General features: G+C 40.7%; 1 protein-coding gene across 9 annotated transcripts in view; it reads left to right on the top strand.

The window, feature by feature from the left end:
- The window catches only part of HELZ (helicase with zinc finger), a 166,429-nt gene extending 154,993 nt beyond the window's left edge, over positions 1–11,436 (top strand). For all 9 annotated transcript variants that reach the window (XM_021066748.1, XM_021066745.1, XM_021066750.1 and 6 more), the window contains one exon: positions 3,418–11,436. In XM_021066748.1, coding sequence (XP_020922407.1) covers positions 3,418–3,752 — 335 coding nt within the window. In that variant the 3' untranslated portion in view covers positions 3,753–11,436. The remainder of the gene's footprint in view (positions 1–3,417) is intronic.

The following is a 16,383-nucleotide window of genomic DNA, read 5'->3' as shown; positions in this document are numbered from 1 at the left end:
TAATTTTATCTTTAGAATATGAATACATTGTTTCTGTAACTGACCCATTTTGGAGTATGTGCCATGTAAGCGTATTATTAGGACAATATACATGGTGGGGCCAAAAGCATTAAAAAGGTGTATCCCTGGTGAGGGACATTGTCATTTTAATCTTTACGCGTTCGTTAGTGCCTTCTATGTGTAAAGTGCTGTATTTTGCCTAGGATTGTTTTGTCATTTTAAAGGTCTAACATAAATATACGAATCATATTTGCATTTTCTGAGGAACATCTAAGTTACAAATCAGTGTGAAAATGTATTACTTTTTGGTTATTTTGTTTATCATAATTTTTTCCTTAAATTTTATGGCTGCGCTCATGGTATGTGGAAGTTCCTGGCCAGGGATTGAATCCGAGCCACAGCTCTGCCTTCCACTGCAGTTGCGGCAGTGCTGGATCCTTTAACCCACTGCGCCTCCACAGTGACCTGAGCTTAGATTCTTAACCCTGAGTTAGATTCTTAACCCACTTTGCCACAGCAGAAACACCTATCATTATTTATTTTAAAGATATCCTTTTTCCTTTTTTTCTGTCTAAATTTTAGGATAGCTTTTGGCCAAAATCAATAAAAATCTGATTAGGTAGAAATTTCTTGAACAAATACCCAAAAACACATGTCATTTATGCTATCTTTTCCACAAATATGAAGTTATTAATTGCTTCCTTGCTAGGAGACAAATAGTAGTATTCTGTAGTTGAAAGTAACATTTAGCTAAGTATTTAAAAATTAATTCAAAATCACTAATATCCTAAAGCACAACTTCTTATCTAACAGTATTTATTAATTTTTCATTTTATTTATTAGTATTTTTCTTTTAGAGAACATAGCAGTTGCCAGTGGTGAATCAGAAGGAGAATAATCACCACTTGGAAAGTTCTTTCTGAAGTTTGAGGCATTTCTTGAGTTGAAGGAAACGATTCATATTACATTTGTTTGGAATTTGAAGAAGGTCATGATGTCTAGATATGGCCGTATTTTCTCTGCAGTTGCAAGTCTGAGAACATGTCTCTGACCTTTTTTGAACTTTGGGTTTCCTGTTTGGGCCCTGACCACACTTCAGGCTCTTGGTAAATGCCTGCTGAGTAAGGAGACCGTGAAAATAGATCCTGTGTGATGGAGGGGGTGATGCAGAGGCACGGCAGGGCCTCTGGGCCCGGCAGTGTCCACAGCGTGGGTGAGATTCGTCTCTCCAGTGTGTGTGTGCTCAGGTTCTAGTCAGCTGTCCTCTTTATCAAGCATTTCCTTTTCATGTGTAGATGACAATTAGGTAGAAATACATCTTTTGAAAAAAAAAAAATAGTTGGTTGCCAGATTAGTAAAATTATAGTTTTCGTGAATAGTTTGTCTTATCTGGAGTATATATGTTGAACAAATGGACAGGAATTACATTCACGGTTAGATAAGAGCATGGGCATTAGGTTAAACTGCCTCTAAAATATTATTTTGTAAGTATTTATTATTTAATTGAAAACATTCTAAACTCTAATTGTATTATCATGAAGATGAGAATATGCTTAAATAATAACTCTTAGTAAACTAAATAAAAATAGTAAGTACTTGAACAGTCAATGCAATGTTCATTTTATGTATCACGTCAGGCAGTACAGGCCACTTTTATGTTGAAATGTTTGCTAAACTAATGCTCTTAAAAGCAGTTGTTTTCATTGACAAAGTCAATTTCATTTAGACAGAAAAGATAGTAAATGTACTAGAAAGATGTTAAATAGCTTAAAATAAATAGCTTTGAACAGTTTTGTGAATTTTTAAAGTTTTAAATAATACTATGAAATGAGCACATTGAGTCAGTGAAATACTAAAACTAAAAAAGTGTTTTCACCTTAACTTTCCATTCCATTTTTCCTATGCTTATTACAAAAAGGTAGTAAACATAGGAAAAATGACCATAAATACCAGTAATCAAAGACACATAAGTAGAACTACAAGGTGTTTATTTATAAAATAAGCTAAAGTTGGAGTTCCCGTAGTGGGTCAGCGGTTAACAAACCCTACTAGCATCCATGAGGATGTGGGTTCGATCCCTGACCTCGCTTAGTGGGTTAAGGATCTGGCATTGCCGTGAGCTGTGGTGTAGGTCACAGACACAGCTCAGATCCTGTGTGGCTGTGGTTGTGGCATAGGCTGGTGGCTACAGCTCCGACTGGACCCCTAGCCTGAGAACCTCCATATGCCACAAGTGCAGTCCTTCCAAAAATAAAGATAAAAATAAGATAAAGTTAAAAAAATAATAACACTAGTATTGTGAATGAGTAGGGAAATGGGTTATGCATTGGTGGTTGAGCATAAATGGGCAGTACCTTTGTACAGGGAAGTTAGGCCATAGTTATCAAATGACCCAGTCATTGTACTTCTAGGGATTTATCCTAAGGAAACAGTCATGAATATTTAGTAATATTGATCTATAATATCATTACAGTGTAGAAAAGCGAAAATTTGGCTATGATCTAAATTTCTAAAAATTAGAGGTTTAACAGTTACAAGATATCTGCATTAGATGCCGTCCTTAGGGGAAAATGCACCAATATGAATGATTTATTTTCTTTGGCCATTTGTATAATTTCCAAGTTGTCTGTAATGAATATGTACCATGATTTTAATCCATTATAATGTTAGTTAAATTTTGTAAAGACTGAAAACAAAAGCATGTTATGGTTTAGTGGGCCATAAAATTAGGAAGAGTAGAGTCAAATTTTAAAGGACCTTGAAGTCAGGCAGATTATAGGAAATGTGAAATAAAGTTTATATTACAAGAAAGGGTAGCATTTATAAGAAATAGAATCTGATGCTACTGTTTCTTAGGTTAATAATAAAAGCTGTTTTGACAAGAAGTCTGCACGTATGGCTCATTTTCATTTACACAAGAACATGTTTGTTCTCATTTTCAAACTACAATCAATTCGTATAAATTCATAGAGTACAATTGTACAAAATAGGTTTTTTGTTTGTTTTTTTTTGTTTCTGTTTTCTTTTTTATGGCCATGCCCATGGCGTGGGGAAGTTCCTGGGCCAGAGCTTGAACCTGCACCACAGCAGTGACAACAGTGGATCCTTAACCTGCTGCACCACCAGGGAACTCCTACAGGCTAGTGCTTTGAAGCAGACCTTCAGACTTGACCTTTAGTTTTTATGTGTTTAAGTTATTCCTTTTCACGTGGTTAATTCTTTTTCAAGCATTTATGAGACAGGAGCTCAGTTAAATGTTTTGTGATTTCAACATTGTGTGGCAGAAGTTGTCTGTCCTTGTGGCTCTATCGTCACCGAGTTCCCGGAGTTGAGAACAAGTTGTGGCACTGAGTTCGTGAGATGCTGGCGTATCACTGGGCCTGCCCTTAAATCAGTGTTGCTATTCTCTGCTTCTAGCTCCGCCCAAGACCATCAAACCCCCTGAGGATCATCTGAAGCCTGAAAACCTCGAGGTGTCCAGTTCCTTCAATTATAATGTGCTGCAGCACCTCGGCCAGTTCCCCCCACTCATGCCCAACAAGCAGATCGCGGAGTCCGTCAACAGCAGCAGCCAGCAGAGCTCTGGAGGCAGCAAGCCCACCATGTCCTACGCCAGCGCTCTGCGGGCTCCCCCCAAGCCCAGGCCCCCGCCAGAGCAGGCCAAGAAGAGCAGCGACCCTCTGTCTCTGTTCCAGGAACTCAGCCTGGGGAGCTCATCGGGCAGCAATGGCTTTTACTCCTATTTTAAATAATCACTTTTTTTTCCTCCAAGGGAGAATGTTTTAATTTCTGTTTGTATCAATAGAATTAAGATAGCTGGACTTCACCTATAGATGCACAGTTCCCTTTGTTTTAATATTAAATATGTTTTCACTTAATTGCTTTGCTGCTAGACTTGCAACTAATTTTTTTAAAGTATATTCCATTATTTTGCATTTTTGATGTCAGTCGGAATTTTGACAGCTTTTATGTAGAATAAAAAAATATTTTTAAATTTGTGTATTGTTACATATGTTTGCATCAAGCTAGCAGCTAAGAGGTTAATTGTGCAACTATTAAAAAAAGAGAAAAAAAGTTTGTCTAAAATGTATTTAAAAAGAAAAAAAATTGTAAGTAGCATTTACATTTATTCAATAATATTACCATATGCTGGGTTTCTGTACCAGAAATGGCCAGTTGATGTACAAATGTATGTTATTTTTGCTTAAATTCATTTAAAATTTTTTAAAATAAAGGGGCAGCATCTTCTAAATACTTTTAAGTTTTATCAGCTTTTTTTTTTTTGGTGACAAGATGCTGCATTCTAAAACTTTTATAGTTTTAGACTACGTATGATGTGCTGTTGTAATCTCCATCCACTGTAGGATAGAGTTAAAGGCATTCTTTGCAGGTGTATTTTGTATGCCATTGTTTTTTGTAACGTGAAAAAAAACATTGGCATACGTAGTTATTTTTTTGGACAAGCTGTACTTCAAGCTTGTTTTTAATGTTAATTTGGTAGTGTGTGTGTTTTTTTTTTTTTTTTTAACAAATCATGAAGCTGAAAAATTTTTAGGATTGTTGGTGCTTAGTAGACTTGATAACTCTTTTAAAAATGCGTGGATTTAGTAAAATCTTTTTTTCCTCACTATGCATGTGTAAATGTTTGTAATCTGGCTTCTCCCCTCCCCAGTGGTATAAAGAGTTGTGCCGCTTTAGGTTTCTTTTCCCTCCAGTAAAAATTCTGGTACCTTATTTGATGTTTACATTAAAATGTGACATTATCCATGGCAGTTCAAATATTTTGCTAACTGTTTTGTTTGAGGAACATCATTAAAGAAGAACTATAATGTTTGTCAAAGATGTATCAAAATTCATCAAAATCTGGGGCAAAAAAAAAAAAAAAAAGCTACCCTTGTTTTTCATGTCTTTCGATTCTCCTAAAAGAACCCCCTGAACTTGTACAAAAATATAAAATTTAAACAGCTATCTTAAATATTCTACCGTCTAAAAATTGTTTTGAATGAACTTTGGTAAAATCCAAAGGAAAACGTTTACCCTCTTACCACTTGTGATCTTGTAACACTTTGGAAGTGATGCATGTCCTTATTGTTTTCCTGATCTGGTAGTACTACTTTTATACTTGAGATATCTTGAAACTACAATATAACCTTTTTTAAAAAGAAAAAGGAAAAGAAGATAAGGTGGGGAGACATTGCAAATCCTGAATGGGTCCTGAGGATCTATTCAAAAATAGTTTTTCTGGAAGGCTGCTTTTGACTAGGCCATCCTGTATTCGCAGTCCCCTTTTAAAATAGAGTCAAAACGTGGAGGGGGAAGAAAAACTTTCACGACCGACGGGAGGTTAGCTGGTGTTGGCCAGCAGCCGGCCCCCCTGTAATCCTTAGACAGTTCAGGAGACGAGCGTGCCTTTAGTTGGAGGCTGTCAAGCGGCAGGACAAACGAAGGGCACCTCTTTGACTCCGTTCTGTCTTTCTGCTCAGAGTGCGGTGCGTTTGTATGTGGCGTCACGTTACAGGCTGCGGGTCTCTGGGTCAGGGGACAGACGTGTTAACGCTTAGAATACATCACAGCTGGAAAATGGAGCCAGCACGCTGCAGCACCCCGTTTTCTCTGCATGATGTCAGGTCACCACATTGTTAGGCCATGGCAAGTTTTACTCAACATGCTTGAGTCCCAGGAAGAAAAAATGCTGCCGTATCGCTGTGTATTTCTGACTCTGTGACAAAACTCAAGATGTAGCCCAAATGAAAATGAGATTCTCCACCCACACGTCCCTCCCCCCCCACACCCCCCACCCCGACCCCCTGCCCCGGGCCATGTGAGGATGTCTGTGAAGAAGAATGTTCTCGGCCGTGATTCTTTTCCCCCACAGATAAACAGGACTTCAACACAAGCCAGATGAATGTTCAAAAGCATGTTGACCTTAGGAAGGCAGGACTGTCACATCAGGGCTGTCAGTTAATCCCTTGTCATGAAGTAGTTGCCTAATTCTCTGTTTTCCATACTTGAACCTTGAAAAAAACTGTTAGTTTTTAAATTATTTATATTTATGTTTAGTTGAAGTCATGTGCACACCCCCACCACCTGGTATAGATATACTGATGATGGAAGCTGTTAGGTTGTTGTGACATCACTGTTCTAAGCAGTCATTTCTAAAAACTAAAAATCATAGCTACTTAGTATTAGTCCACTGTTCTGCTGTGAGTGTCAGAATGTTCCTCATGTCCTTATTATTTCTACAGCTGGTCAAGGATTCAAATGTTTCCATCGAATACTCTTAGATTTGGTTTCCAATGTGCGTTTCAGCCTGTAACAAGCTTACTCTTTCTCAGCATTACTTAATGCCGTCTTTCCACCCGTTCTTTAAATGTTATTTATGCATAATATCTTGTAATGGTTTGGGGGAAGTCTTACCACAAGAATCATTGGAAGTTTCCATTGAAACGAGGCATGGCTTCTGAGTACCATTCATGCTATTCCGGTGTTACTTGGGTAGTATTAGCAAGTGCCCACAAGTCAGACCTATGAATCAGCCTAACATTCGGCCCTCCATATCTGTGGGTGCCATGCCCATGGATTCGACAAAGCGCAAAGATATTTTTTTGAAATTCCAGAAAGTTCCAAAAAGGTGAACTTGACTTTGCCGTGCACTGGCAACTATTTACATAGCATTTATATTGTGTTAGGTGTTATAAGTAATCTAGAGATGATTTAAAGTATATGGGAGGATGTGCAAATGTAATATGCAAATACTGTGTCATTTTATATAAGGGAGTTAAACATCCTTGGATTTGGGGGGTCCTGGAACCAATCCCCTGCAGATACTGAGGGACAACTATATTTTATATTCTAGGTTCGACCTTAGAGTTCAGGTGGAACTCTTTTTTTTTTTTTTTTTTTTTTTTTTAAAGAAAGTTTGATGTTAGCTCTTGGATAATACCAAGTATTACCAACTTCCTTTTCTTCCAAGACAAATTTCTTCTAAGTGAGGTTAATTGTTCACATGATATCTTTTTTTCTTTCTTTGTTCTTTGTATCACTCTGAAGTTTTCTTTTTCTTGCCAGAACTATTTTTTATTCATTTTAGTTTTTAATTTCAGTGCCACTGAGATGTTCTTTTCTTTTTCACCTTAAAGAAATTCTTTTGGATGATAAAATCTGTAGCGTTTTCATGCAAAAATTTTTTTCCTGACCTAAAAATGAATTTCTGTTAAGATTTGAAGAGCCTCATTCAGTGTACCATGGATATTTTGGTGTATTTTTAAAAGGGGTTTTGGCTGCCATTTTGGCATGTGCTTTGCCAAATTGTTACAGCAGAGCTTTGTTTTTGATTAATCAGTGGTTAATTATTGACCATTTAAACTAACATGACCTTAATTTTCCTTTCCTCAGACAGATATGCTCTCTATCCAGGTCATTTTGTATGTATGCGATAAACTGCTTTGTGTATTTCTTTCATCAGAGGTTCTAGAATAAGTTTGGGTTTGATGTAAACATCGACTGGTCTTTCCAGTTCAAAGAATTGCAGAATAAGTAAAATAAGCAGAATTCCCACTGAATAAGCATTACCTAATTAAATATAGCAGTCTCCAAGACCTATTTGTGAAAGAATAGTTTCCTTGTTAATGGAGGCATTGAAATTGCTGTGAAAGCTAACTCAATTTCCTAACTGGAGGTAATTAATATATAGTATTATCTTGCTCTAGTGTAGTCAATTTTACTTGTTTACTATTTTCCATGTATATACATCTCAAGAGCAAAGTTATAAACATATAAGAGTATATCTCTAGCCACCTTGCCTACAAGCCAGGGTGTGAAAATCAATTTCAAGATGAATTTTAGATTTCAACTATGGTTATTAAGAAAATTAGATTTACTAATAACATCGTTGTTTTAAGAAGAGACATTTGTTATCCTAAGCATTGTTTCATATTGGAGTTGTTTTCAAAAAGGCAACCCACAAAAAGCCTGTAAAAATACAAGATTAAAAATTTAAATATATGGAAAGATACAAATTGCTGCCTTAAATATTATTTAGGCTTTTTTTTTTTCCAGTTTCTACTACCACCCTATGTGTGTTGCTTAATCTCGAAGTAAATATTTTAATGGATCTGATTTTTTGCTCCGCTCTTTGCCATCTGATCCACAGAGTATTTATCAGTTAGAAGCAAGGGATTATGCTCGATGATTCCTTGTTCAGATATCACTCAGTGGTGTCTGTCCCATATGATAAAGACGTCGCGAAAGTGTGAGCGGCATGTCAGTCTTCAAACTGCTCGTTACATTAGCTTTCTCGAAATCTCCACCTGCTTGAGGTTGGATCTTTATTTGCTGAGATTCTACTTGTTAAGCTGCCAGACTCACACTCACTACTTTCATACCTGTTTAATTAGCAATTTGAAGACCACTGTTACAAAGAATGAATTCTTATAAAACACATTCAGAAAATGACATTGTTGCTACTTTAAACTAGAATAGCAAACATTAAAAATTAAAAAAAATTAATGTAACATCAAATAAATTTTTTGCAATGTTTGAAAATATCTACTTTGGAATAAACTTTAAGGAAACAGTCACAGGAGTTTCTAAATTTTTTGAAAGGAGGTACCTATCTAGACTTAGTAATGTGTACTATGGTTAAAGCCTGAACTCCTTTACACAGTAGGCGTGGAAAGCTTCTCAAACTGGAGTGGTAAGAAAACCCAGAGACATTCATGTAGTTTCAGTGATCAGAGTATTAGACCAGACTTTGTTTGCAATTTGTTCAACAGAGAGATTTTATTTTGATACAAAATACTAAGCATAAAGCATAGTAAGTTTTATATAATTCTATAAGTTCACTGAACAATATAATGGAATTTTCATTATGTTCTTTGGGAGTTTTTTTTAGCCATTTCTACACCTCATAATATGAGGTCTCTTCTGTATTTTATTTTGCATACTAGCATGCAACTGCCTGCCTTAGAACTATGTATGGGAGGGGAAACCAATATTACTTTAAATTTTATTTGGATTTTTTTGAAGTAAATTTTTTCCATTAATTCTTTTTTTTTTTTTTTTTTTTTCCGCATTTGAGCAGTCGAGGGCAAGGGGCAAATTCCATAGGTTTCAACACAGAATAGAGGCCACACAGGAAATTCTGTTTACAAATCTGTCCTATTTTAAGATTCTCAAATTTTGAACAGGACAGAGCAGTGGTTCTCAAATGTTAGTTGGTGTCAGACTTACCTGGAGGCCTCGTTAATGTACAGATCCTTGGACCCACCCTAGAGTTTCTGATTCCAGGCCGGAGCCTCATCATTTGCATTTCCAACAAGTTCCCAGGGGACACTGATGAGAACCCCTGGTCTAGAGAGAGTACGGAGGTCTTTTGAATCATGCATGTATTTACCCAGTGTGCAAAACTGATCTCTTGAGACGTTTTTATAATTCTGATGCCATGTGGGGGGCGTTCATGGAGAAAGACCTCTGTGGAGTGACAAGCCCTTGGGGTGGCGGCCACCCCCTCCCAGTGCTCACCCCCTTCAAGGTCTGTGAGCACACGCTCTTCCACTTGAGGGGGCAGGAGCTCTTGCCTTTCTAGCGTGAGTTTGCTTTTGTGTGCACTGCTCCCTGGGCTTTGGAGAGCTTAGCGTCATCTTGATAGTCTGTCACATGGAGGTGAGACCCATGGAAGGAAGCCATCAGAATGGCACAAGGATGCACTTTGCATTTATGGAGGCCCAGAGCATTAGGAGGCCCTGTTCTAAGACGGCAGTGGTATGGAGCATGGAGAACGACAGATAATCCCTAAATAATGTATTCGTGGTTTTTCTGAGGTGGGCGATGAGGGAGGCGAGGGCAAAGGATTTGCTTTTCAAATTATGTGTTTCTCAGGTTAACAGTCATTTTGGATTCTCTGCCATGTCGGTAGGTGTTAGGGGCACCTGAAGTGATGGATATGGCAGAAAATTGATAATTGTCTCTGATTAGTTTGCTACCTTTAGTAGATTAAAAAAAAAAAACCTATAAATGTTTGCAAAAAAGTCTAGGGAAATCTGCCACCTACACAGCATGAATTATTAATATACATAGGTGCACATGTATGAGCAAGTTATTTTTGAGAAAGAAACTGCCTACAATATAATAAACCTACAGGTCTTTGGATATTTTAAAACTTGCGTGTTATTGTCGTCGTCGTTAATATTCCCCCAGAGTGCAGCTCGAGGGGTATTGGTCTCTGCCTCTGGTTTTTAGTTTGGCTTTGAATTTACTGAGACACTAGAAAGAGAAAAAGTATTTTTAAGGTAATAGATTATAGAATGACTTAGATGAAGAGCATATGATAAGCGTCATAGAACACACAGCTTCGGGATTCTTAAAATACAGTACTTGCTCCTCCTTGAAAGGCTTGTTGACCTTGGGTGGGGTTGCTTCTCTGTTCAGCACTGGTTACTTTATCCAATCCCAACTCGTCCGGAGCTTCCGTTGATTTACACTTTGCACAATGCCTTGGATGCAAAGACCTCTCTGTCTTTCGGTTGGTCAGAGGACTTTTTCGTCTAGATGGAAGTTACACCTGCAAATGTTGCTTAACCCCTGCCCCCCCTCCCCCCACCCCGCAGAGGAAGGATCTTGGATTTTTCCATATCCAGACCATGCCTGCTTCCTATAAACCCATGTGTATGACATCGTACTGTATCCGCTTTCTGTGCCAGTCATCTGACCTGATTCTTTGAAACTCATGAAGGTACTGGTTATATGTAGTAGTTGTATCCTAGATAAATATGGTGATTGAAATACCTCTCCTCTAAATTATAAAGGTAATGGGTTTTGCATTTTCTTAAAGGGTCCTGTTATTAGTAACACAGGGTTTTTTGTGTTTTTGGTTTTTTGGTTTTTCAATGCTTCAAAATTACAATACTTACCTAAACTTGTTCAACTAACTTCATATAATCAATGACTTAGCAAATTCATACTGGGTCTTATTTTGGCAAGTCTTCCAAAGGAAGGCTCTATAAAACTGAGATAGTCAGTTTCCATCTCTTATAAGTACCAATTGTACAGCCATCTAATAATCATAATTTATGGCAAAATTATAACAAAATTATTTTTTCTTTGCGGTTAATGATACCTCTTCTGAGAGGTTCTAATACCTAAAGAGTTTCTCCTTAAAAGTAAAAATGACTTTGTACCATGTAACAACCCCAAAGCCATTCTCTAGGGGTTTTATTTCCTTCTTCTTCTTTTTTGTTCTTTTCTTTTTAAACTTAGTTTTGGAATTATTTTAGCCACTTTGGTTCCTTAGGCCAAGTTTTCAATTGGAGGGTCTATAGTTTCTACATTGTGATCATTGTCCGTGACGTTCTTTTGTTTTAAAAGATTCATGGTAACACAAAATGTATTTTACTGCTACAACTAAAATGTATTTATAATAAAATGCCTTTGTAATAATTTGGAGATCTGTTTATTACGTGTGAACTGCAATCCTCTACTTACTTTTGAGATCAAAGTCTGACAGAAGCGAAGCACAGCACTTTGATTTTTGATTTTATTCACAGTATTACTTGGTGAAACCAGCTAAAGTAACAGAATTTTATTTTTTATTTTTTTTGGTCTTTTTGCCTTTTCTAGGGCCACACCCGCCCGTGGCATATGGAGGTTCCCAGGCTAGGGGTCAAATCAGAGCTGTAGCTGCCGGCCTACGCCACAGCCACAGCAACGCCAGATCCGAGCCGTGTCTGTAACCTACACCACAGCTCATGGAAGGCAACACTGAATCCTTAACCCACTGAGCGAGGCCAGGGAGCAGAACCTGCGTCCTTATGGATATTAGTCAGATTTGTTTCCACTGAGCCATGATGGGAATTCCCAGAACGCAATATTAATTTGTAAAATTGTGCCTCCAGTTTCCAGAACGTTCCAACTTTACTTAAATCTCTGAACGTCAGCAGTAGCAAGTTCAAGTGTTATCTGAAGTTCAGCAAGAAGCAAGGCTTGAAGGGTTACCTGAAAGTTGAAAGATCATCAGTGGTAAATGAGATGATCATTCCTTAGGAATTAAAAAAAAAGTTATTATGAATTACTCTTAATAAGTCCCTTGTTAATGCTGAGCTTGTGCAGCCCAGAATTTATTTCAGAACTTGTAAACCTAGTTTATGTCGATATTTTACGCAGGAATAATAATACACTTCACCATGGTGTGTGACAAGCATTAATTCACACCCACACACCCACACACGCACACACGCACACACATCCCTGGGCCCACCCCTCCAAATGCTGGCTGTGCGGAAAATTGCCGAGTCAGGGTCTTTTTTATGTGAGGGAAATAATTCTTCGCATCTGCCATGATGTGATTTTGAGAAGCACTCGCAGGTCGCAGAAGGCTTGTGTGCCCCAGCTATTTTATTTTTCACATCTCATTAATGTGGCAACGTATAAATCCAACTTGACTATACTGCGGTTCAAGTTAGCCAAGCTAAGAAGATGGGATGGCCAGCTCCTCACACGGACAATGTATAATTCATACTCGTTGCAGTGAATCTGTTTTTGAGCTAGGTGTCTTGCTTTCTTTAAGTTGAATTGATATGATATGACATAAATCATCTCTGGATTTAGAGAAGGAAAAACACTTCTTTACGTATAAATCAAATGGATTTGGAGGACTGCCTGGGCTGCTGTCGGCTTAGATGGAGCAACCGAGTCTGTGTCATCAGTGGGAAAATGCAACTAAGACTCTCGGGTGTTAATTCCTATGCTGTGTCGGTGCTCTTGAAGCACTTTTCTGAGAATGATAATAGTGTGAAAGTTAGAGGAAAAATGTGATTTCACCAAAGCTGCAACGTGGGAACATTCTGTATGGAGCGCAGGTCGAGCATGAGACTAAAAGTTGGCTTAGTGGAGGAAGTGCTGGAAGAGAGGCTTGTTTGCACTAAGCTTGGATCCTGGAACATCCAAATAGCTCTGGGGTGGGTTTTGAGCAGCAGAAGAGCCGTTGGAGGGCACGGCCGCTTGACTCACATAGTGGGGTGTTGTCCTAACTAACCACTTACAAATGGGTAGAAACCCCTTCTTCAGATGTGAAGACCCCATCTTGATGGCATGGCCTCAGTTCCAGTTTGTCCTATCACCTGCAGCCCCAGTTACCCTTCTACAACACACGGTACCACTCTTTCTGAGAAGCCCTGGGTGGTTTCCCATCGAACCCTAATTTTTTTTTATCTTTTTAGGGCCGCACCTGCAGCACATCCAAGTTCCCGGGCTCAGGGTCAAATCGGGAGCTGCGGCTGCCGGCCTACACCACAGCCACAGCAACACTGGGTCTGAGCTGTATCTGTGACCTACATCGCAGCTCTTGGAGACACTGGATTCTTAACCCACTGAGCAAGGCCTGGAATCGAACCCACCTCTTCACAGACACTAAATCAGGTCCTTAACCTGCTGGGCCACAGCGGGAACTCCTGCACCTGAAATTTCTTGGCTGGACTTTAGAGGCACCCCCAAGCCGCTGCACACAGTCGGGCTACATCAGACAGCTCTCTGTTCCCTCTCTGGGTGAGCCTTTGACTGTCTTGCTTTGCTGCTTTGTTTGGAGCATGACCTTCAGCACTTCAGGTCTACTTTGGGGAGCACTGCTTATCATCTGAGACTGTACATTCTGCCTCCCATACTCCCTGTTTGGAAATAGCCCCCTTCTCCTCCGTGCCTGCTTAATTGCCTTGTACCTCTGTTACCACAATTTTGTATTAGAGTTAGGCATCTGTGGGGTTCTGGGTGACAGAATCTTGCCCCAAGTTCCCCAAACCCACAGCCCTGGCTCGATATCTTTTACAGAGCAGGCCCTGGAATGCCTGCTGCACTGGCTCGAAGGTTTGCCTGAGAGAAGAACTTAAGGACACCTCCCCTCCCCACGGTGCCTTTTGCCAGAGCAGTGTGGTGGCCGGATGATAACAGCTGGCAGGAGTGATGGCCTGGATGCCAGAGTCAGCTGGCCTGTGCGGTGACATCCCGCCCACTCCACTCGGCTCTCCGAGCAGTGACAAAGCATGAGCATTCACCAGGATTTCGTGCCTCCCAGGCATCACTGTTAGAACTCGGTCTGACAGCTTCACACGGTTATGTCAATTTTGACGGATGCTGCCTACTTTAGCCTAGCTCGGTCTGTAGGCATACACCTACCCTGCAGACTTCTGGGAAAGTGATGCAATTCCCCTTTGTCTGAAGCTCTGGTTGATTTTAAATCCACAGAGAGAGGTAATTAAATTGAATAGGAGCTGCCGCTTGCAAAATCTATGGTATTATCCCACTCTTAGCTCATTAAAACGGATGCTCTGCAAAGTGATTTGAACCACTGTGTCGGGGAAACTGCTCTGCCAGTTCCTAGAGGAAAGCGGAGCTAGTTCCATGATGGGACGAGGACTCTGGAAGGTGGGCGTGGCCAGCTGGCTGCGTGGCTCACACTCCAGGCTCCCTTGCAAAGGAAACCAGAGGAGAACGTGGTTTGATGCTGTTTGCTCACTAGCAGAACAGAAAGACAACCTGAGGCATCTGCTGACAAGCCCTGTTGCTGGGAGTGGAGTGCCTGAAAGTGTCGGAGACCTTGCAAAAGACACTCAGAAAGGTGCTAACTAGTCTTTAAGGGTTTTGTTCCCTTTATGTGCAAAAAAAACCCCAAAAAACAAAAAAACAAACAAACAACAACAAAAAAAAAAATGCAGGGAAGCCAAAAAGAGTGGGTGCTTGTCTCTTGGCCTGCTCTTCAAACCCACCTGCTGTTAGGTCTTCCATCTGTTTGGAAACCAGACATTTGTGTATTTTTTACAGAGTTTAGCCGAGGTGGGTGTTCTTGGCTGAGGCTCCCCTTCCGAGAGAAGTTTTGAGGATGCCGTCCTTTTCGGAATTGGGCCTAAAGCGAGTTGTGCAACCTGGGCCGAAAGTAGCGGGAGACCGTTGGCAGGCGGATAAGCAAGTAGCCTTTATCTGATGAGTCAAATCCCCCCCCTCCCCCCCGGTGACCACCCAGGGCTTCTCGGACCCAGACAATTCCCACTGGGCTGATTCTGGGTGGAAGAGAAACTATCCAGGAAAAAAAAAAAAGTGATCTAGTGTCATTAAGGGTAGTTTCAAACCATCCAGAGAAGCCCTTGTGGGAACCTGTCCATTTTTTAAAAAATTTATTTTGTTGAAGCAGAGCTGATTTGCAATGTTGTGTTCATTTCTGCTGTACAGCAAAACGATTCAGTTATACCTGTATATGTATATACACTCCTTTTCGTCTTTTTTCACTTAAAAAATACTGAGGTATAGTTGATTTGTAATGTCGGGTTAGTTGCTGGTGTGCGGCAGAAATCTATCTTAAAGGCTCTCAGCAGATGTGCTCCAGCTCAGGAATCATCTCGGGGGGATATGTGGCCGTGTGCTCTGCCGTAGCGAATACAGGGGTTCGGCCTCATTAATCCCACTCCAGCCAAGCATGGGGACAAGCCCCTCTGGCTGCGGACCCGTGAGGCCGGGGATCCAGATCCTGAATGAGCTCTTTCAGGCTTCAGTCTGGCTTCCAGGGCCTTCTTACTGTGCTTCCTGCTTCTCTGGCCACACTTCCTTTTTTGCACAAACCCCTCCCTGCCCTTTCCTAGTTCACAACCCCAGCAACGGTACCAGCACGTCCCCAGGGCGCTGCAGGCGTGCAGAGCACTTGGAAAAAGGCCCGGAGTGGGGAAGGTTCTAGTTGTGGAGATGATTTCAAGGAAAATAGGCTTTCCCTTCAAAGAGTTTATAATCCAGCACAGCAGACAGCGAACCGCACAGAACGGGGTAAGCGGGGGGACTATGAGCACAGGGTCAAGGGCACAAGAAGGAAGAAAGCATGTCTCTGGTACCAAGGGGCTGGAGAACATGTCCCCTAGTGATGCCACTGAGCCAGGCCCTGCAGAACCAGGAGGACTCCAGCAGCTTCAGAAAGGTGGCTGGCCACTGGCCTCTCTGTGCAGCCAAGGAGCCCCTCTAAGCTGCATGGCCCTGGCGCTTTATTTTAAACTTATCCGCTCTTGAACCCTAAATTCCCGAATGACAGGCCCCTCGTGGCTCCCTTGTCATGTCCTGGCTCAGCACAGTCCCTTGCACACAGAAAAATAGTCCCCGACGATGTCCCCATCCTAAGCCCTGGGACCTCTTACTTTACATAGAAAAAGGGACTTTGCAGATGTGATTCACTAAGGACCTTGAGGTGGGGAGCTCGGCGTGAATGGCCCGGATGGCCCCAGTGTAATCACAAAGATGCTTCTAAGAGGGAGGCAGGCGGATCAGAGTCGGAGAGGTGGCAGATGAGATGATGAAAGCAGGGGCTGGCGTGACGCGGCTGCAGACCGGGGACCAGTGGCTGCTGCCTGGGAGCTGGGA

Source organism: Sus scrofa, chromosome 12 (assembly GCF_000003025.6).
Source record: "Sus scrofa isolate TJ Tabasco breed Duroc chromosome 12, Sscrofa11.1, whole genome shotgun sequence".
Lineage (NCBI taxonomy): Eukaryota > Metazoa > Chordata > Mammalia > Artiodactyla > Suidae > Sus > Sus scrofa.
The sequence above is the reverse complement of the archived record's forward strand: the minus strand, read 5'-3'. Positions and strand labels throughout refer to the sequence as shown.